We start from the raw sequence: 21,413 nt of genomic DNA, 5'->3' as shown, positions 1-21,413 counted from the left end.
CCTATATGGATCATCACCAAAAGGGCTGTCTGGCTAATGAGGACCACTGACATTTTCCAACACAACCTTTTACCCTGCACTGCAACTAGCTAAGATTCACTTTTGCAGTAGAGCCGGTAAAAAACAAAAAACAACAAGGCAGGGCAAGACACACCAAAACCAAATACAATTCTCCCCAGAATATGATCACATCCAAGAAAAGTCCTTTTAGACAAGGAAAGAGGAACAGCCCTCCATAGGATGAGAAAGCCTAGTAGTTAGGACTCATCTCCAAAGTTAGAAAACTCCTGCCTCAGCTCTTGCTTTTCCTAATTCAAAGAAAAAACACAAAAGAACCCAAAGACACAAAGAAAGCACTCAAATCTTCCAAATACCCAGCCAAGAGGTTACGGGCTCTTTTAGGCCCATGGCTCTAACCTCCCTCACCGCCCCCCCCCTGTTAGTTGACAGGACAAAGTAGGATTTGGCAAATTGTTCCATTTGAAAAGATGGGGAGGAAAATATTTCTGATTTCGCAGTCCAGCCTGCTCCCCCCCCCCCCCCCCCCCCCTTTTTTGGGGGGCAAAAAAGTGTCCTTTTTTCATTCTGGGTTTTTCTTCAAGTTTTCCTCAGATCTCTAAACAAACAGATACATGAGCCAAACAGGACTGGTACTCTGTTAAGACTGTGATTTTAATCCACTAAAATCAGGATACATGAACACCAGAACACGTGGTCAGAGACATTTTTTCCTAATCAAGTGACACATTTGGTTTTTTATCCAAAAGAGGTTCTAGTTCACTATTCTGTCACAAAACTGGTCTATGTCTTAGCTACTTAGGAGTTACAATAGTCAACACAAAACCTAAGGGAATACGATTTAATCATGTGATACCTGACGTCCTCTTCATACAAAGTTAATTAGGCTCTGTTCTACAAAGTCAATTTGAAACATTTGTCTCAATAGCATTATCTTAATTATTCCTCATCAAAATGATACCACCTCCTACTGTGAACTAACATACTTGTGTAAACAAGAAAAAAAGAAACCTTGCAGTCTTGAAGCAGGTTCCCATTTTAAAACTCTCTAGTGTAAATACTAATACAGGCATTAAGTATTCAGAAGGAATACAAATAAGAAACTCACGTGTTTTACGACTTCAAGGATCACTTTTCCTACTGAAGACTATTTTTAACAGTACTGCTGAAATACAGATAATCTGTTTATTTTTTTATTAGCATAATATTTTGTTTTCTGTAACGAAGTACCCTAAAGTGTGAATAGCCAAGAATTCCTTGCAAAAGAAAGATTGTATCTTATTCTCTATATACCACATTTCCCTGAGATACTTTTAATTCAAAAAAGGCCAAAAGTAAAGAAGGGTGTGGAAAGGGCTTGCAGCAAAACAACATCTTTATTGGATATCAGGACTGAATTAAATACAAATTTGGTAAACATGCTGTTTACAGACAGTGCTTCTTCTTAATACCAGCGTGGTAACTGGGTCCAAAATGTTCAGTACTGTTATTTAGCATTCTTTGACCCATGCAATTCAAATATACAGGAGATTTTCAGACTTTGAGGTCTAGGTTTTTGATTTCATGTCTCTTGTCTACACAACAGTGTAGAAAAGATCACCTTCTGCGCACAGGTGCCAAAAACGAAAGAAATGAAAAAAAAAAAAACCCAAACAGATAGCCTGAATCAGCAATTTTACCACAAGCATATCCTATTTATCAACACACTATTAAAGTCCAGCACTCTGACTGTAAAAGCCTACACTCGTCTATCTTGCAACTTTCCTACCAGCATGGTATTTGGTAAGTTTGCAAATACTTTGATTCTTGCATTCTTATTACTCTTGAAAAACTGTATTGTATTAGACCCACCAGTAAAAACTGGGTGAACTCCGCATATGTTAGGTGTCTTTTTCTATCCTTTCCAAAATGCAGCTGTACGAACTCTGAATTCCAGTTAAACGGAATGTGTTGATGAATTGTGGTCTGGCCAAAAACTTGCTTAGCATCCTCTGGGAAGAAAAGAAAAATGTTCATTTAATAATAAAATAAAATAACAGATACAAGCATATATTTATACAAGTAAAACAAATATGGTATTTTCTAACAGGAAAGCTACACCGTTCATACAAATTAGTAACATTGTAAAGCAAACCTGATTTTTTTGTTGACCAATATCATAACAAATGAAAAGTTTTCAACACCCTCACAAATGCAACCTCTGAATAATCTCTTTATTTGTGAAGTTTTATACTCACAGCATTTGATTAGAAGAGACTCAACTAGATATTTCAAGTTTCAAAGTCAAGCAAGAAAAGATTAAAATTAAAAGACAATTTATAAAAAGATGACTAAAGCTAACCAATTTTCAGCACTATCTTTTCAAGCTGCTAACAATGAAAATTTTGTGTCACTATTATTCAGGCTTTTGTATTATTCACAGAGTTCTCCACATTAAGCAAATCAACTACAAAAATACTAGTATTGCAAGATGCACTTTTCTGTAGTTACCTTACAGGAGCAGTGACACTCAGGACAGGGGATGGGGGAGACATGGCAGGCAGGAACACAAATTTATCACCAGCTCCAGCACTAAGCAGAGTTTAACCCTAGACCTCTGCTACAAGGAGGGGGGCGGCAGGACAAGTTTGTTTGATCACACCTAAATGCAAGCTTCATAGTTTAGTTCAGTTTAGTAGTCGTAACTGGGCAATGGTTTATTACGGGTTTGGCAGATTTTTTGGTAATACATGGCATTTTTGGTGAAGAAACAACTATTTGAAACACACCAAGTTATACTATCAGTAATATGGACCATACCTTGCTGGAACTGGACTATACATATTTTAACTAATGGAAACATCAACAAGATCTGAGGAAATACTTGTCTCACACAACAGTGCCCACTTCAATGTGATAGTCTCTCGGCCAAAAATATAGGGCAAAGATATCTTCTGAAGACAAGCTCAGGGCCAGAGGTTCCCAACTGCTATATATCTTCCTAACCGACGTATGACTCCTCCAGCAACACCAGCCAAGAGCCAGTTCTTGTCTCCTGCTAGTTCCTGCAGGAGACACTCCCTACCCACAGGCAGGGCCAGGAGCTGGTCTCTTGCCCCCTTCACGCTTTGTGGAAGAAAGACCAGGAGCCCAAACGCAGAGGTCCTGTCTGTCTCTGCGAGCAGCAGAGCTGGAAGCCAGTTCCCAAGCACGGCTGGTGCCTGGGGGCGATGAAATCAGCACAGCTTTGTGCCTGCCTGTGTGCAGAACAAGCTGGGAGCCACCTCGCTAGAGCCAGCCTCTGCCTACCAGGCAGGCCTGGGAGCTGCCTTCCAGCTCACCCCAGTGCCACAAGCTATGGTGGGAGCCGACTCCTTGGAGCCGTGAGATCCCATGTCTTGCGCAGGCTGAGTTCTGGCTTCTGGTTCAGCCCATGCCAGCCAGGCACAGCGGCTCTGCTGACCTGGGGAAACCCAGCCAGGGTGAAATTCCCACTTTCAGGCAAGGAAGAAGGAAAAAGTGAGAGTGGGGTGGGATGGCCAAGAGCCAGGAAGATGTTAGGAAGTGCCCAAGTGAATGAAGGATAAAGACATAGGAAAAAATGGCCCCAAGGAGGTGAAAGGGACACAGACCCAAAAGCACTGCAGCTGGTGTTACCCACAAGGACAGCTTGTTCTAAAGCATGGGGCTGTTCATTTCTGGGATTCACAGGAAGAGCAGAGATGATACTGTGAACCTCTTCCCATCCCTCAAAACAGTCAGTAGTTTCATCTTTAAAAACATACCACTCACTGATCCCAGGGAATCAGTGGTGAAAGAACAAGTTGCATTTAACTTACAAACAGAAAGACTGACCGCAGTTAACCTCAAATTCTTAAAATTCAGAACTTCAAGCCCTAATGTCCTATGAGAATTTTCTCCAAGCAACATCAGATAGTGCCCCCAGGACAGCATTGTTCATTCATGTCTTCAAGCTCCATCACAGCCAGCTTAGATCTCATCTGCCAGCATTCTCCAGGAGCAAAATTCTGCTCTCGGGGCAACAGGAGGGAAAGCAAATCAGTTCAGGGTGAGGTCCTGTCCCTCTACTGAATGTCTTTTATTTAGGATGCTTCCTACTGACACAGCTCGAAGCACCTTGCCACATGTCATTGGAGACCACCTCTGTAAAGTTCCTGCTTCTGCCAGACTTCCTTCCCCACCCCTCAAAGAAGGGAACCAGCATGAAGAAGACAGACTGTGTTGTGCACAAGCAAGAGGAAATAAGGCTGTCTCTTCCTGGTAGCAATCACTCTGCTTTTTCAGGGGAATGAAGATATTCCCGAACAGCTCCGGTACCTGTCTCTTGCACAGAAATCAGATGCTCATCTGCTTCCTCTTTCTCTCCGATCTCATCTCCTGAATTTCCCCAGAGCAAGACACTGATGTTGTTTGGATGAGATAAGAACAAGTCACTGTTTAACCAAAAGCTATGTTTGGTTGGACTCCAGATTTGACTTTGTCAGAGAAAAAAGGTGCGTTCTTACTTGATGGGAGGTAAGAGATAGGAAAATCTTAGCTAGTATAAAAGTCTCAAATTCCTTTTCATGGGGCCAGGCTCATCACAATCTTTACTTCAACTTGTTAACATACGGAAGTTACAGAGTGTCCTCTGATTATGCCACTGTAATTTTATTTTAATTAGTTACCATACATTAGCTATCTTGAAGGAACAATGCATCTTGCTCCCCCAACTCTGTGCATTGTAAACCCTCCTTAGTTGTGTCCCAAAAGAAAAAATCCAGCTCAAGAAAATCAAACATCAAGAAGTGAAAAGAATGGTAATTTCAGACTAAAGACAATGTTTAATTATTGGCATTATAAATGGCAAAGGAACTCTCAGCAATGGAACTTAAAACCTCATCAAGCCAGCTAGGAATATATCCAGGGCATTTGCATTCCCTTGTCTATTTTAGAGATTAAAGGCTACACGCACACCTCAGGAGTTCATGCAAGTACAAATATCCTTCCGAACAGTCCAAGCAGGAGATGTACACAATTTTTGCTATGACTTGGAAAACACAGACTACTGCATTAGTGTAGGTATTTAGTACAATAGCATGAGAACTCTCTCTGCTACTTGATCTTTTCAAAATCATACTGTATATATTGATGTCAGTATGTCTTAGCAACTAATACCAGGTGCTTTTCTGACAGAGTACATGTTGGATTATACAGTGCAGGTAGCTGACTGGAAGATCGCCTACTGTGCTTCTACTGATTCCTTGATGGCATGTGTCCTGGTTTCGGCTGGGATAGAGTTAATTTCCTTCCTAGTAGCTGGTACAGTGCTGTGTCTTGGATTTAGGAGGAGAATAATGTTGATAACACACCCATGTTTTGGTTGTTGCTAAGTAGTGCTTACACTAATCAAGGACTTTTCAGCTTCCCATGCTCTACCAACTGAGAAGGCTGGAGGTGCACAAGAGGGGGCACAGCCAGGACAGCTGACCCAAACTGGCCAAAGGGACATTCCATACCATGTGACATCACGCTCAGTACATAAACTGGAGAAAGCTGGCCGGGGGGGGCCGCTGCTCGGGGACTGGCTGGGCATCGGTTGGCGGGTGGTAAGCAATTGCATTGTGCATCACTTGCTTTGTGTATTCTTTTATTGTTATTGTTATTACTGCTATTTTATTTTACTTCAATCATTAAACTGCCTTTATCTCAACCCACGAGTTTTCCCACTTTTACTCTTCCATTTCTCTCTCCCATCCCACTGGGGCGCGGGGGAGAGTGAGCGAGCGGCTGTGTGGTGCTCCATTGCCGGCTGAGGTTAAACCACGACAGCATGAGACATGGTATCCTGTTTGCCACTGCCTTTTTACACATACCCTGTACTTCCTTTTCACAACTATTTATGGTTCACAAACTCCTATATACACTCAGTGGACAGCATTTTTCCTCTTTCCTTGCCAGTCTCATCACCCATTCATCTACAACAATGTCACTGACTGAAGTCTTGTCTGTAGTCAGATTGCCTGATTCAAACATTAAAGACCATTCGTGCTCCGTGAAAAAATCTTGTGTTTTACCCTGTGATTTAACCATCAAAATGTATCCAATTACATACTAGAACTCACTCCAAGTTATTGTTCAGTTCTAACAGTATCATCTCCTAATCATCTAAGTCCAGTATTAAAACAAAAAATGGACAGTTTTAAAATGTAGTTTCACCTTAAACCCGCAGCTGAAGTTCCATGGCTATCCACAAGTTCCTCAACTAAACACAGTAAAGAACAGCAATGTCCTTCAGTAGCCAGGAGTTACTTTGTTTGTTCAGACGTTTTTTTAAAGGAACCTGTTTCACAGAGTCACAGAAGAATTTGTGATGGAAAGGACACCTCGATGCCATCTAGTACAACCTCCAGTCAAAGCAGGTCCAACCAGTTCAGGTTGCTCAGGTCCATGTCCAGCTGAGGTCTGAGTATCTCTAATGATGGAGATTCCACAACCTCTCTGGGCAACTGTGGTTTGATCCTAAACCGGTATTTAATAAAAAATAACTGATAAACTGAAGCTTTTAAATCCATATTAAGACACTGTTTATTTGTTTTAGTTTTAAAAAGACAAAACATCAATGCTCCACTGGCTGGAGCTGTAAGAGCACAAGATCTAAAGCTAGCAAAAGATACAACCATTTTTGTGTTTGCATTGTTTGAACCAGAGCTGTTGGAAAGCAAGCAAACAACAGGTTGAAGGAGAAGATTTTAAATATTCATTTTTAGAAATCCATGCTGTCATTTGTGTCCATCTTTAAAAAAACTAAACTTTGAAACTCAAAATAAATTGCAAAGCTCTATAATAAATGTTTGTTTTTCCCCGCGCTGCCTCTAATTAAAGAATAGATACCTTATCATTGGTTTCTGATCACTGTACAAAAAAGATGTCCTATTTTCCCTCCAGGTGAACTGCCTGCTGGTTTACAGTGGGGGTTTTTTGTCCTTTGGGTCCTGGGGACTTTCTTCTCTCCAGTGTACTGATGTCTATGCTTAAATGCTTACTGTACAAACAAGTATACTGCATTCACATTTCCATACTGTGATTAAGAATTATAACTAGAAATAAGGAGTGCTTTGGAATAACCACAGACCCTCATGACACAATAAAGACCACTGGGTTCCCCAAGTGAAAATTATCTATTTGGAAATTTGAAATTGTAAAAGGAGCAAACTGCAAGTCATTCTCCCACTATATTTTACGTTTAAGAAAAGAACTCAGAAATCCTCAGCTCCTTCTACACATTAATCAAGTTTATTGGGAGAACTAGCTGCACATGCCATCTAGTCACTTGACAGAAAAAGCTACTAAAATCTTTACAGGCTACAGCACATAAATAGCTGATGTATTAAACCTGAAATTCTTTCAAATTATTTATTTGCACAAGTACCTAAATGTTTCATGCAGTGCCATCATTCAGTCCAACGAAGTTAATACTATCTCAACACAGAGCTAGAAAAAAATCTCATTATTATCTACAAAAATCCCACTCTCCTTACGAAATAGCTGCAACATTTCTGCAGAAAAGCTGTCACAATTGGCTTTATTTTATATGTTATATGCTATATACATTTTATATATGATGTATGTTATACCTTTATGCATTTAAGCAATTTGTGCATGGTATAGAAAATCTGTACCAAAACCTTGGGCCTTGATAAAAAATGAGATTTACCCTGATGAAAACGGCAATAGCAACTTCTGTAAAGGACACAGGCTACCTTCTGCAGAGAGGAAAACAAAAGACAAATTTGAAAAGATGTGAACTATCATAAGTTAACAAGAGTTCTACATGCACCAATAACCTTTTCAAACCCTTCTGGCAGTAACTGCTTCTACATTCATCATATTTAAGGCCCTGAAGAGAAACACATGAGCATTATAGCTACAACTTGGATTAAACGAAGCAAAATTAATGCAAAGAGTGTGGAATAGATATTTTAGTATAAAGAGATAAGGTTTTTTAAACCGGAATATGCAAATCCCTGTCATTCTGCTCAGACAAAAGGTGATGCCTTTGTAAAATCATGTTTTGTTAATGGTTAAGCACTTCCGTTCATGCGTTTGGAAACAATTTCCTTTAAATGGCTGTAACAAAGAAGTGCGGTTTTTTTCAAAGTCATTTAAAATAAATCCTACACAGAAGAAAAGGCAAAGAAGGAAGTCCAATTGGTCAAATTAAACTATTGATAAGAGCAGCTGTTTCACTATCGTGACTAGGAAACCCCAGCACCTTGACAACTGCCAAGCAAGACCTGACCTAAAGCTCAGCGAAGATGAGAACAGAATGATTTCCACAAACTTTGCAATGGGTCCTCATCGACCATTTGAAACAACTCTACATTTTTCCATAATCTTCATGACCCTGAGTGCACTACTAGATTCTGCAACCTCTTCCCCATGCCCCACCCATGAGCATGTGGTTCAGGGTCCGTGGAAAGAGCCACGGGAGGAGAAGCTGGGAGAAGCAGCATCGCAGGTCCTTGGTCCTCCTTGTCTGAGCCACCCTGCAGGGATGCCTGCACCTGCCCATGCACTTTGGTGACCCAGACCTCCTGACTTGGCTTCCCAGCCTGACCTCGGACCTGCCTCGTCCCTGCGGACTTGTCTGGCATTCGCTGGACTCTCGGCTGACCCTGGTCACTGTCACCAGACATGCTCTGCTGTCCTTGCTCAGGCAGCGTGGGACTGCACCCCTTGCTGGGTGGTCTCTGCCCATGCCCCGGCCTCTTGGCACCCTCACTCAGCTGCAAGCTCACCTGCCTGGCAAAGCCGCCAGCCCTTGCTGCTCCCGGCCACAGAAAAAGTACAATGAACTTGTGCAAAAGCACATGTGTACAGAGATGTGCATACATACATGTCAAAAATACTCAAGTAATATTATTTTGTATTATCTTCTTTTACTGGAATTGTTCGGGTTTATCCAAGGTTTGGGTTGGCTTTTTTTGGTCTGGGTTTTTGTTTTGTTGTTTTTCTGTTTACTGTTGTGAACTTCAAATACACAGCTAGTTAGAGTTTATTTCCATCCTTCTATGGTCTGGGACCAGGACTGTTCACAATGATGACTTTTTATTTTGGAAAACATATGTCCACATCACATCCGCTCAGCTAAGATGTGGAATGATGGGTAGTCTAAGTACTTGGCTGGGTTGTCCATTTATCCCCATTCACCCAGAAGAGGTACAACACTCTGGAAGTACAAGCGCTACAATCACCTTCTTGATCTTCCTGCTGCTTTGTCAAGGAAATGGGTTGAAACAGTTTTATAGTGGCCATGCTGTAAATTAAATAACACATTGGAATAGCTTGATTACTAAGGATTGCAAAGGAAAAGTACTCATCCCTTCAACTTCTCTCAACAAAGCAGGAAGAGCAAGAAAGGCTGTCACAGCCACCTTCTTCCACAGGTTAGAAACCCTGAAATAATATATTAATGCTGTATTTTCACTGCCTCTTAATTCCTTGCAAAACATGGACCACAACCTATTCTGCAATTCTGAATAAAAAAAAATTAAATTAGGTTCTTTCCTTCTTAAAATATTACTAGGAAGGTATCTGATAGAACGTTCAAACTGCAGAGCACATAATTTGAAGATAAAGGGATTGTGTTACACAACTCAAGAAGGGGGGTGAGGGGTTGATTTGAAAAAAGATAGCAGCCCAGGTCAGTGCTATTTATCTGCGCTCTATCATGTGGTAGTGCTACTGTTTTAAAACAGATTCATTCAAAAGAGTGCAAAACCCTCCATTAGTGCAGCCAATCCATTTAGACTAAGATCAGTTTCACCTGCACCTGAAAAATGTGGCTGCACATATACACTTGCATATAAACACCTATGAAAAACTGAATTCACTTCTTTTGATAATTTTGTGTGTGCACACATGTGCAAGTGGCAGCTTATTTTTTTATAGGACTAGTTACTCCAAATTCAGAGAAAATCCCCAAAGACAAATTAAACTCAATAAAAATGGTAATTTTAACCAATTTAACTAGCTATGTTGAGCTAGTCCAGCTGTGGACTAGTGCTGAATTGTAATGGACAAGCAGGGTTAACTTGTTAAGCACTGCTTAACATAAGCCAGTGTTGCTTGTGTGTAACCAAAGCTGTCTTATCAAATTCTATGCCTCCATTTCCACGTGGGTAACTGAAATCATCATCTGGACTCATTTCTGTTATCCCTATCATGGAGATGTTAAAAAGACAGGACTTTCAGAATCCAGACTGACTCAACAACTTTCTTTACCCTGGCAGGGGCTGACTTCACTGTAGTTCTCCAGGAATACATATTTACTTCAGAATTCACATTATTGTTTCCTACAGCAGTTTAATATACCAACCAAAGTGATAAAAGTAAACTCCTGCCTCGAAGAAATTATCCTAAACTTTACTCTCCAATACAGACTTGAGAGGTCTATTTCTTTAACAGCTATTTTGCTTAGATAGGTTAGTAAAAAAAAAAAAAATCACTTTCTTGCAAAGCATTAACATACATTTTCCCCCACTTAAATACTTCAATTTCAAATGCACCACAAAATGTACTCCCACAACAGTACCGTATTAGTATAAAACTATTTTAGTTCAATTAAAATGTCTAACTATCTACCCCCAAACCTACCTAAACTGTAATTTTCACTTTGAGCACTTCCAACATGTTCTCAGTTTTGTTTTCTTTTATCAGCTTATCAAATCAGGTCCTGCATTCCAAATGTTGGAAAAAAATAGTCATTAACTGCTAGGTAACAGCAGATTTTCCAATTTAGAAAACTGAATTATACACACTGCAAAAGTATGTGTATTTTGCTATCTGAAATTTCATATTAAAATTTGTAATAACAAAACACTTTCCTAGCTCTCAGGGCCTGCTGAAGTTTTTACCTTCTAATCTGTAATTCCAGGACAATTTGAAAAGGGGATGGAGAAAAATTAAAATAAAAATCAAGCTTAAAGTGGTATACTGCTCCTGCCACAGTTTAAGCATATTCTGGTGTGGAAGCTTCTGGTTCATCCCCAAATGCTGCCTAGTAATCACGTTGTTTTTTTTTTTTTTTTCCACCAGGATATACAGCTGTATGAAAGATGGCTAACCCTCAGCTTACTGTTAACCAAAGAGTGGCCTCATATAGTTGAAATTTACTCTCAAATTGGCTTTTTCCCACCTTTTCCACACCTATTTTTTTCGTTTTAAGTAGCATGAAGTAGCAGCAGAAAGCACAATATTTTAGCCATCTGAACATGTAGTATTCTTGAACTATCCCACCAACTGGAAGTGTTCTCTGTTACCTCTATCTTTTAAAATTGGAACCATTATTGTCAATCGTGCAAATCTACAGTTAGCCTTTCATAAAAAGTGGATTTTTGACCCACTGAACTGGAACAGCTTCTGAGCAGTTCTTCTGATCTCTGACAAGATACCATACAACACATGCATGCCAATCTGATATTGCTGTGCATCTACATTCAGTTGTTCGGAAAACACTGCTCATAAGTCATTAAAAAAGTTCCAAAAATCGAGGTGGTTCTTTTTGTAGTACAAACTGGTCATTTAAAGAAGTGCAATAAAGTTCCATGTGTATCAAAAAATGGATGCCTTCACAATGGTTTTTCACCTCCAGGTAACGTACTAACATCTGGAGCACATCAATGGAAAGCAAAAGCTTACGGTATTTGTTGGGCTGCCCTCATAAAATGAACTGGTTGACTCGGCACATCTCCAGGCAGAAAAGAGACTGTACTGCGACAGCCCCAACAGAGTGCCAGCACCCTTGGAGGCAGCCACAGCAGGGCAGAGAAGCCGGAGGCTGGAGTCTCTCACTAAAAGTGGCTGCTTCCGTTCAGATGCGAACCACATCCATTTTGTGGTTGGAAGAAGCAACAAAGGCTGTATAGCACCTGTTGTACACAGAGGTGAGATTAAGACCGGTATTGCTAACCTTTCAGATGTCATAAGTAGAGTTTAAAGATGACAACAACCAAAAAATCCCCTAAAAGCCCCCAGCAAACCATAAAGTCCAGTATGAATCCTAACAAAAAGTTCAGCACGCATTCCCTTTTAGGAGAGAGGCACTAGCTACTGAACAAAACTCATTTGGTTATAACTTCACTGCCCTATCCAAACTTTTCAACAAGGACAGAGCAGTCTTACAGGTTAATTTTACGTTAATGAAAACATTATCACGAGAACATGCTTGTGCCTTCATGATTTTTCCCAGTCAAAAGATCTATGATAAGCTTCAAGTTTCAACCCTCTGCTGAAAATGTTCTCACTTTTAAATCCTCTTATCTTCCACCTGCTCTGGTTGTTTGTGCTCTTTTCACTTCTAAAAACTATGAATTCACTTCCTCATGACATATCCATACAGTGTCCAATTCAGCTTGGCCCTGATTTTTGACTGAGATACCTGAGCACATCTGTTACCTCTGCTAAACATTGCAAATACCCCAAAAAGCAGGCTCTTTCCAAGAGTACCATCACTTTCAGCAGTTAAGACTCTGGATCCAAGCTTGTCAGCTTCTTCTGTCCTCCTTGGATGTAAGGAGAAATAACATGAATTTATACGCAGAATATCACATAATTGGCTTACAGAAAAGGTTTTCAACGTTTTTCCAAGATGCAGTCCCTTAAAAATATTTCTACTTGAGCTGTGGATATCCATAATTTCAGTTTACTGGCAACAGCCTTACATTTCTTTATTACCTTTCCTGGCCTCCTTAGAAGTGAGGAACAAACTGCCAGACCCAAAGACCACAGGTTTGGAAAGCACTAGGCCCCATGAGGGCACAAAATCTAAATTTACCCCTTTTGCCCTGAAGAATAATAATAAAAAAAACAGATCACTTCCACCAAGGTAAACGGCATAACCTGGCTAACTAAAATAAAATACCACTTTTATTTTCTCCATATAAGATAGCCGGGGGTTGATGCACATGACATGTGGAGCGGCTGATGGTATGGGGGTTTCTCAGCCTGGAGAAGGACGGGCTAAAGGAGGACCTCATCACTGTCTACAACTACCCAACAGGAGGGTGAAGGGAAGACGGAGATGCACGGTGGAAGGACAGGAGGCAATGGATGCAAGCTGGAACATGGGCAATCCCAACTAGGCATCAGGAAATTATTTTTCACTGTAACACTGGTCGAACACTGGAAGATGCTTGCTCATAGAGGCTGCAGAGTCTCCATCCTCAGAGATATTTAAAACCTTGATTGGATGTTGCCCCCAGAGCAACCTGGTCTTGATGGCCCTGCAAGGGCTTGAACCAGATGGCTGTCACAGTCCCTTCCAACACAAACTGTTTGATGATTCTATGATCGTTCCTTGGGTTTTGGTAATGAACAAGAGATAAGCGCAGCCTTCAGCCTGATGTTTGTCAGTAGGCAGCTTTGATTTAAAAGAAAAAAAAAAAAGAAAAAAAAAAAGACAAACCAAAACCAACAACACAGAACAAACCAAAACACCAAATTTCAGTTCTGGATGACTTAGAAAACTCAATTGTGTTTTCTAGACCAAATGAAACACAACTATGTAAAAGGATGGAACTTTTCCTAATATTTAAAATGACAGATTTACTTTGTGACTAAACACGCTTTGTTTTACTTAGATGCCTTCATGAAAGTCTGCCTGGTTACATAACATTATAGTTAAAAAAAAAAACTAAACAAGAAAAACTTGCCAAGTTGACATATGTCTAGAAATTAAATTCTCTGGAAACAGTATAAAGAAGATTTCAAAAATTGTTTGAAGCAAATAAATATACTAACAAGTCTACCTTACATCCTCTTTTAATTAAAACTGGCCATTATTTCTGCAAAATCCAGTACAAACAACAAAAAATATCAGAGACGAAACAAATTTTGCATTTGCCATTGGGATCACCATATCTAGGCAACTGTCATTTATAAACCAGCAAATGTTTCACTGTGTAGGTGTAAGCTAACAGATCACTAGCTACAAATGGTTTCTAACCAATTTGAACCAGCAATGGAAATTTCACTGAGAAATACTGAATATTGCAATTTATCAAGTGATCAAAGCTTACAGCCTCAGCAATTTATTTTGGTAGTTCAGATTTAGCTTTTCCTTGCTTTACATGGTATTGAGTGTACCAGGCTGGGCATCACTAAGCTAGGTGTTGTGCAAGGAAAAAAAAAGAATTACAGATCCCCTAAGAAGTGCGAAGTCAAACCAAGCAATTACAGGGCAAAGCATAAAATAAGTAATCCTCTGTAACAAAAGCAAGAGCTAGCTCACACAGTCTGAACCTAATCCTTTGGTCAGGAAAGTAATTGTGAGACTCCTGTAATAATTCTTTGCATATTGAAAAAGTATCAGAGCATTATCGTACGAGGAAAAACTCTGAAGCTCATCACAATAGCTGTAGAGTTATTTAAACCTCTGTTAAGAGCTATGTGCTTCCAGAAAGTTTACAAAGAAGTATTCAGGCAATTCAAGTATCAGATAAGCAAACAGGAGTGCTTAGTAAGATGTATCCTTAATTAATGTGTTTATCTAAGAACTGTACTGACATAATTAATAACAGAAGCAGAGACCCACAATAGCTGCTGTCTACACATAAATAAAATTTTGTTTTGAGACAAAAGCAGAAGACATTCCTTGATTCTGCAGCTGTTACGATAAACAAGCAACAACTTGGGGTTTGGGTTCCCCATTGCCTTCGCATTTTTGCTGGGTTTGGGGGGTTTTGTTTTGCTTTTTCATTTTTTTTTTAAATTAAAGGACTGACTTGTTTTACAGCATACTCATATTTCTCAAAGCAGCACAGCACAGCATCCATTTTGAAACAGCTTCAGGTTGAATTAGAGGACCTTTAAAAAAAAAATCCAAAACTAGAAAAACACAAGCTATACCACAGCTACATTTAATTAAGTACGAGAGCAAGAATTTCTGTCTGGTGGGAAATTCTACTTTAAAACAAATCAGAATTAAAATCTTCAAAGATTTTAATGTTACAAAAATGTTCAACGCTGGTTGGCAGCACAGACTCAGGCAATCACATCTCTTTTTGTGCCTTTCCTTTCTCTGTGAGCAAAACCAACATGGACAACACTTATTTTGCCCTTCAGTAGGGCTGTGAGAACCAGTATAAGAAAAGGAAAGTTCCAGTCCTTGGATATCACCACTGCGTTATTCACAGCTCAGAACTGTTAGCTCCCATCATTTCATTTATCCATCCGAAATTAGAGATGGAGGTTAAGACAACTTGGTTTTTAAACACTGACATTTTTACCCAACCATCTCGCCTTTTTTTAAACGCCACCTAGTAAAGAATTTCAAAGGGCTCTGCTTCTTTAATGAGGCATTAAAATACAGTCATACGACAAAAAAAAGCAACTCTACTAAGTCTCTTAAACCCCTGGACTTACATTATCAGCTTTTATGTGCCTGTCAACACTCAACAGTAAGAAGCAATGGTTTGCTCTTTGCCTTAAATTTAAAAGCCGGCTAAACTTCCTCCCAATTTCTTGATGAGAGCTTTAACCCCTTGCAAACTGTCACCGCTTTTTTTTTACTCCTTGCAAACTGTCAAAGCTTTGACACTTCAGCAGCAGATAAATCTACGACATGATGCAACGGCCAGGTGTATTCTCAGTCAGCCACTGCCCACTAATTTACTAGTGGCCATTTCATTCACCTCGAAAAGCAATAAACTAGAAATACTTCCCACCCACCCCCAATACACACACTGCTTGTGGACCAGCTCTTTTAAATAGATGCTAGCTCTGTCAAAGAGCGAGGTACAGTTACCTTGAAAGAAATGAAACATTTAAAATTGTAGAGATGTCAACATATGGTGAAAATGCAAAGGCATTTTCAACCCAGAAGCTCAAGTAAGACTGCAGCATTTTTCAAGAAAAGTAAGTGCAAAGTATTAAATACTGAAACTTCTTCACCCAGAACATTTCTCTAAATATCCACAGCCTGGATGTAGCATTCAGTGTAAAAGCTCATTGACGCAAAGCCCATTATTAATTTATTTTACAAAGGTGCCAAGCTAAGTGCACCTGTAGAAGAATAAGATTTAGATGATTTGCTTAGCAGAAAATGTGGAGTTCACAGCTGGGAAGCCCTATATTCCATTCGGTATAAGCTAAAATATTTATACCATTATCTCAGTATACAGAAAAACAATGACTGCACAGATAAGCCACACTGTTTCCTTACAACAATAAAATGAGATACAGACTTATAAGGTGATCCTTGAGATACTACACTTAACAGCAGTATAGTGAAAAACGATCCTTTCCCTTTTCTTCTGTTCCTTTCACACTGTAATTCCACAGTATACAAAACCCCTATTTAAGTCTCCTAACCTTGATAAGGACTTGATCCCACTCTCATTCAAGTCAATGGAAAAAGATCTCATAATTAACCTCAAAGACGCATGACTGAGGCACCGAGTGGCAACGTTACAGGATAGTATTGTAATAATTTATTTGTGAAAATATTAGTTTTTTTTTTCATAATGGGGGGAAAAAAGCTTTTTTTCTTATGATAGAAAATAGAAACTAGCTTTGTCTAAAGGTCAACCATTTCTGCTGAGAATGCACAACACTGAGACAGCTCTCACATCCTCCCCACTCCAGGCGTTTGCTGGGGTGGTAGCCACAAGGTACTATACAGAAGTTACAAATGCATTTATGCTTTCAAAGGGGGAGAGGAAGGAATTAAAAAAAGCTATCTGAGGTTCTGCCAATGTTGGCATGTCTCCTCTTTCAAATACCTTAAATACAGCCTGGCATAGGAGTTTCTCTCATCGCTAGAAGGACTTCAATGGACTTCAAATGCCAAACAAACCCCTTGAATCACTGTGTCAAACCCCAAGGGAAGCATTTGCCAGCAGGAAAAACACAAACAAGAACACCAAGAGTTAAAAAGTTAAGTTGGATTGATTCAGCATTCACATCAAACGACTACAGTTCTTCCTAGATTATTAACGAGCGCTCCAAGCAACCAGGGGCTCTGACGCAGACAAGAACCTGCACATCACAGGCATTCCAGGAACCCTGGTTTGTCTGTGCTGGAACAAAATCTCTGCAAAATATGCGTGCCCTCCTGATTTAAAAGCATGCCGTCTCTCGTTGCCTCTCTGTCCATACACATGCACAAGACTGTTAGGCACAAAATACTTCCTTCATCAAGGTTACGATCAGCAGAACTTTTCCCTGAAATTCTTTCAAATCTTTTAGCATCTGTAGTGATTTTTAAAAAGCTGTTCTAACAAGTAATATTGCACACAAAAAGCACATCTTTCACAACCTCAGCAGACAACCAAAATAATGAAAAACCAAAACAGACACAAGAAGAGACAGCAAGTCTTCTCACCAGCCGCAACTTCAAATACAGATTTTTGGAGATGGTAGAAGGAATACAATGATGCTTGAAGCAATGGTAACAGGATCTTGTCAGTTCAAATGGAATGGGAAGGGCTTTTTTAACTGAGCATAAAACATGTGTGGGGAATGCTAGCAAAAGACAAAGGACATGTGAACCATACATTTCGAAAAGGCAAAGAGTCAATGTCATCCAACTTTCCTTTTAGTTAAAACGGTTTAACAACCAATTAATAAAACTTGAAACATATGGATAACCGTGTCCAAATGTAGCAGATTAGAAACAGAATTTTATCCAGTGTAAGTACTTAGGGCAAAAAAATCCCCCATACTTTTTGAAGTGCAAGCTCCATGCCTGAAGTTATTCAAAACTGCTAATTTCTGAATCCTTCTTCCAGACAGAATGACCCTTATCATTGGGCAGGTGGCAGATAGTCCTGCAGATATCAAAAGCTGTCTCTGTGGTACCTAGAAATAAACAGTCCCCATAATCAAGTTTTAAACTGGCCTGAGTATTTCTCATGTTGTCAGTGCAAATGCTACACCTCCAATGCACAGCTGAATTTTTGGGAGGTAGTGGGGTGGTGGGTAATAATGGATTTATTACTGTAAAATCTCACAGAAGAAAGTTTTAAGCCTTTAAAGGAAGCCAGCTTGAAATATAGCCAATTTAAACAAAAAATAATTCAGGGTAATCTCAGACTCAACATTCACCCAAGTCTTCTGGCAACTTTCTTGCGGTTTTACAATCATTTCCTATAGTCACCTTTCACTGCTGTTCTGAAGACCTGCACAAGCATGTTGGGGAAGAGAAAAAGAGAAGTGACCAGTTCTCCAGAGAAAACCATGAAGATGACCATGACCTTGACTTCATATTGTGCATATGTAAATGATTAAAAAAACTCAGCCAGAAAGTTGCTTGGCACTAGTGTAGTTCCACTACCAGTCACTGTGTTTCCTATGGTAACAGAAGGTGAAACAGAGTTTAGCGTTAAGTAGGGATTTTTAAATTAAGAGTGTACATTTAAGAACAACGGTCTTACCAAAAGTAACTTCTCCTTTGCCAGTCTTGTCAAACAGCTGAAAGGCTACTATGAACAATGCATCTGGAGCACACAGGACTGATTCAAATGCCACAAACTCTTGAAAGGATATCAACCTAAGGGATGAAGGAAAAAGAGGAGCTATGAAACCACTTGCTTGCATAGAAAAATGAAATACAATATAACATAGATTATACAAAAGAAATAAGATCACAACCAAAATGTGTACAAAATGTTATCAATAGGGATTAAAATTTATCCTAAAATGCCCTATCACCAATGCTGTCAGGAGGCCTTTATATCGCCTTTAGATGGAAATTACTTTGTTGAGCAGGGAACTATTCCTCTCAGCAAGTCACAACAGAACATAAAATAAGCAAAGCACTCAGCCTGGCTACTCACCTCAGCTTTAATATCTAACTGAACTGCCCTCTGGGGGAGCCTACCTCCCTCCGCTGGCAAGACAGAGAGCCAATAAAGATATGAGTAACTTCCCTCAAGACTCAGTACCTAAGGCTTTTGTAAAGCAAATCCATTCAAGACCTACGTGCTGCCACTGACTTCAGAAGGAACCGATCAGAATGTGTTATCTGTTTGCTAGCAACTTATTAGTCATCCATCACAGCCCTCCAGTCCTGCGTGTTGAGTCACAAATTTCAAGCAGTAGTCTGCACGTTCTTCCTCAGCCCAAGAGGAGTTTATTCAAATTCATCATTACAGCCAGGTTCCCAATACGTGAGCGCAGTAGCAGAGCAGAGATAAAAGCAGAGGTGCCCTTCCTTAAGTTAGTTAATAAGCAGAAATACATAATCAGACAATTTGGCATTGTTTCCAGCAGTAGATTTGATACTGCAAAGACCTTGAGCAGCTCTAATTTCTTTGGGTCACACCCAAGAGTTCAAATGGACTATTCTTAAAGAGGCAAAGGCCAACCATTCTTCTGTTTTGCTACTTCTTTAATGCCTAGGTTGTACAGTTTAAAATCATCTTCAAATGTGTGGCGGCAGGGCCTGCTGGCAGTCTGGGAGGTTTAAGATTGCCCTCTCTCGAGGCTGCTTTATGTCAGCGTAGCAAGTGCGTAGCTTTAATGGGTTCACATGGCAGTAGCTGGGGAACAAAGATTTATTTCTGAGAAGCACAAAATTCAGTGTAACATGTCAAGAAACACACACGAAAAGAAATTATTAATTTTTTTCCTATTAGAAACTAACTATCCTTAGGACTTCTACTCAAAATGACACTGCAGCCAGTTCAATGACAGCTTCCACTCAGTATGCAATAACAGTGAAGAACAAAGTGTTTGAACAGGTTGGAAAAGACATGCATTCCATTAAGTTATGATGATCCATGACTATACAACAATTTCCAGTCACCCTGTCTTAAGGGAATTAATTTCAAGTCACACACAAGTGTGCTTGCTGCATGTCAACAGCCAAACATCCAAAGGGTAACAGAAGCTGATTTCCTTGAAGAACATGAAAACACAAGAAGATGAACAAGAGGACATAAAAAAAAGCATGGCACAGAGAAGGCCAAAAAGCTGTTCTACTTTACCTCCCTTGATATATATGCACTAAATAAAAGAAAGCATATGTAGAGTCAGAAATAGTCTAACAAATAATTAGCTCTGGGAACTTGCCACCATAGGTTATTATGTAGTGTGAGAAATAAATAAGAAGAAACCTCCTCGGGTATTCTTAATATTAAACTCACCATTGATGATGCCAGTAGACATATAAGCATGCCTTAAGCTTTACTGGCAAAGAAGCCAATGACTTACTACATATGCATACGTTAGCACATAGGCAGGCCATCGAGTCATTTTGTTTAAGCTCCTTGGGAGCTCTCAGTACTCCCCACTGTTAGATACAGAATACATAGATACTCAGTCTTGAAATGGAAGAAAGCTTCCGTCTCTCCTAAGCCAAAAGAAATTTTAAAAAATGCAACATTTCCTTCAATTTTAAACCAATATATCACAACCTACTTAGCTTTGCATTTATGCATATTTATCGTTACTATGTGACTTACAGGTTATAAAAGCTCATTATTATCCATTATTGGTTACATACCTGACAACTTCCACAACAGCAACCAGATACAAAGCACTGAATACTTCTGTCCCAAAGATTATAAAGCCCACACACAGACAGAACAAAATTATTGGCATCACAGAGGCGTGGTGGAATGGCTCCTGTGACTGGAGTGTTGGAATGGAGGGATACAGGCTCTTTAGGAAGGACAGGCAGGGGAGGTGAGGAGGAGGTGTCGCCCTCTATGTCAATGACCAGCTGGAGTGCATGGAGCTCTGCCTGGGGATGGATGAGGAACCAACTGAGAGTTTATGGGTCAGGGATTAAATAGAGGGCAGAGACAGGTGACATTATGGTGGGGGTCTGCTACAGGCCACCCAGCCAGGAAGGCAGAGTGGATGAGGCACTCTATAGACAGACAGCAGCAGCCTCACGCTCACAAGCCCTGGTCCTCATGGGGGACTTCAACCACCCCAATATCTGTTGGAGGGACAACACGGCAGGGCATAAGCAATCCAGGAGGTTCCTGGAATGCGTCGATGATAACTTCCTTCTCCAAGCGGTGGAGGAGCCAATGAGGAGAGGTGCTATGCTGGACCTTGTTCTCACCAACAAGGAGGGGCTGGTCGGGAATGTGAAGCTCAAGGGCAGCCTGGGCTGCAGTGGCCAGAAAATGGTGGAGTTCAAGATCCTGAGGGCACCGAGGAGGGTGCACAGCAAGGTCACTACCCTGGACTTCAGGAGAGCAGACTTTGGCCTCTTTAGGGATCTGCTTGGTAGAGTGCCATGGGACAAAGCCCCGGAGGGAAGAGGGGCCCAAGAAAGCTGGGTAATATTCAAGGATCACCTCCTTCAAGCTCAGGAGCGATGCATCCCAACAAAGAGGAAGTCAGGCAAAAACGCCAGGAGGCCTGCATGGATGAACAAGGAGCTCCTGGACAAACTC

The 21,413-nt window shown here is 40.3% G+C and overlaps 1 protein-coding gene across 1 annotated transcript in view; it reads right to left on the bottom strand.

The window, feature by feature from the left end:
- SLC25A13 (solute carrier family 25 (aspartate/glutamate carrier), member 13) overlaps positions 1–21,413 on the bottom strand; it is an 83,023-nt gene that overhangs the window by 50,479 nt on the left and 11,131 nt on the right. The window contains exons 3-4 of the mRNA XM_009330493.1: positions 18,435–18,550; positions 1,870–2,009 (exon numbers count right to left, since the gene is read on the bottom strand). Coding sequence (XP_009328768.1) covers positions 1,870–2,009; positions 18,435–18,550 — 256 coding nt within the window. The remainder of the gene's footprint in view (positions 1–1,869; positions 2,010–18,434; positions 18,551–21,413) is intronic.

The sequence above is a fragment of the Pygoscelis adeliae genome, unplaced genomic scaffold (assembly GCF_000699105.1).
Source record: "Pygoscelis adeliae isolate BGI_AS28 unplaced genomic scaffold, ASM69910v1 Scaffold27, whole genome shotgun sequence".
Classification (NCBI taxonomy): Eukaryota; Metazoa; Chordata; class Aves; order Sphenisciformes; family Spheniscidae; genus Pygoscelis; species Pygoscelis adeliae.
This window is presented reverse-complemented; position numbering and strand designations above follow the sequence as displayed.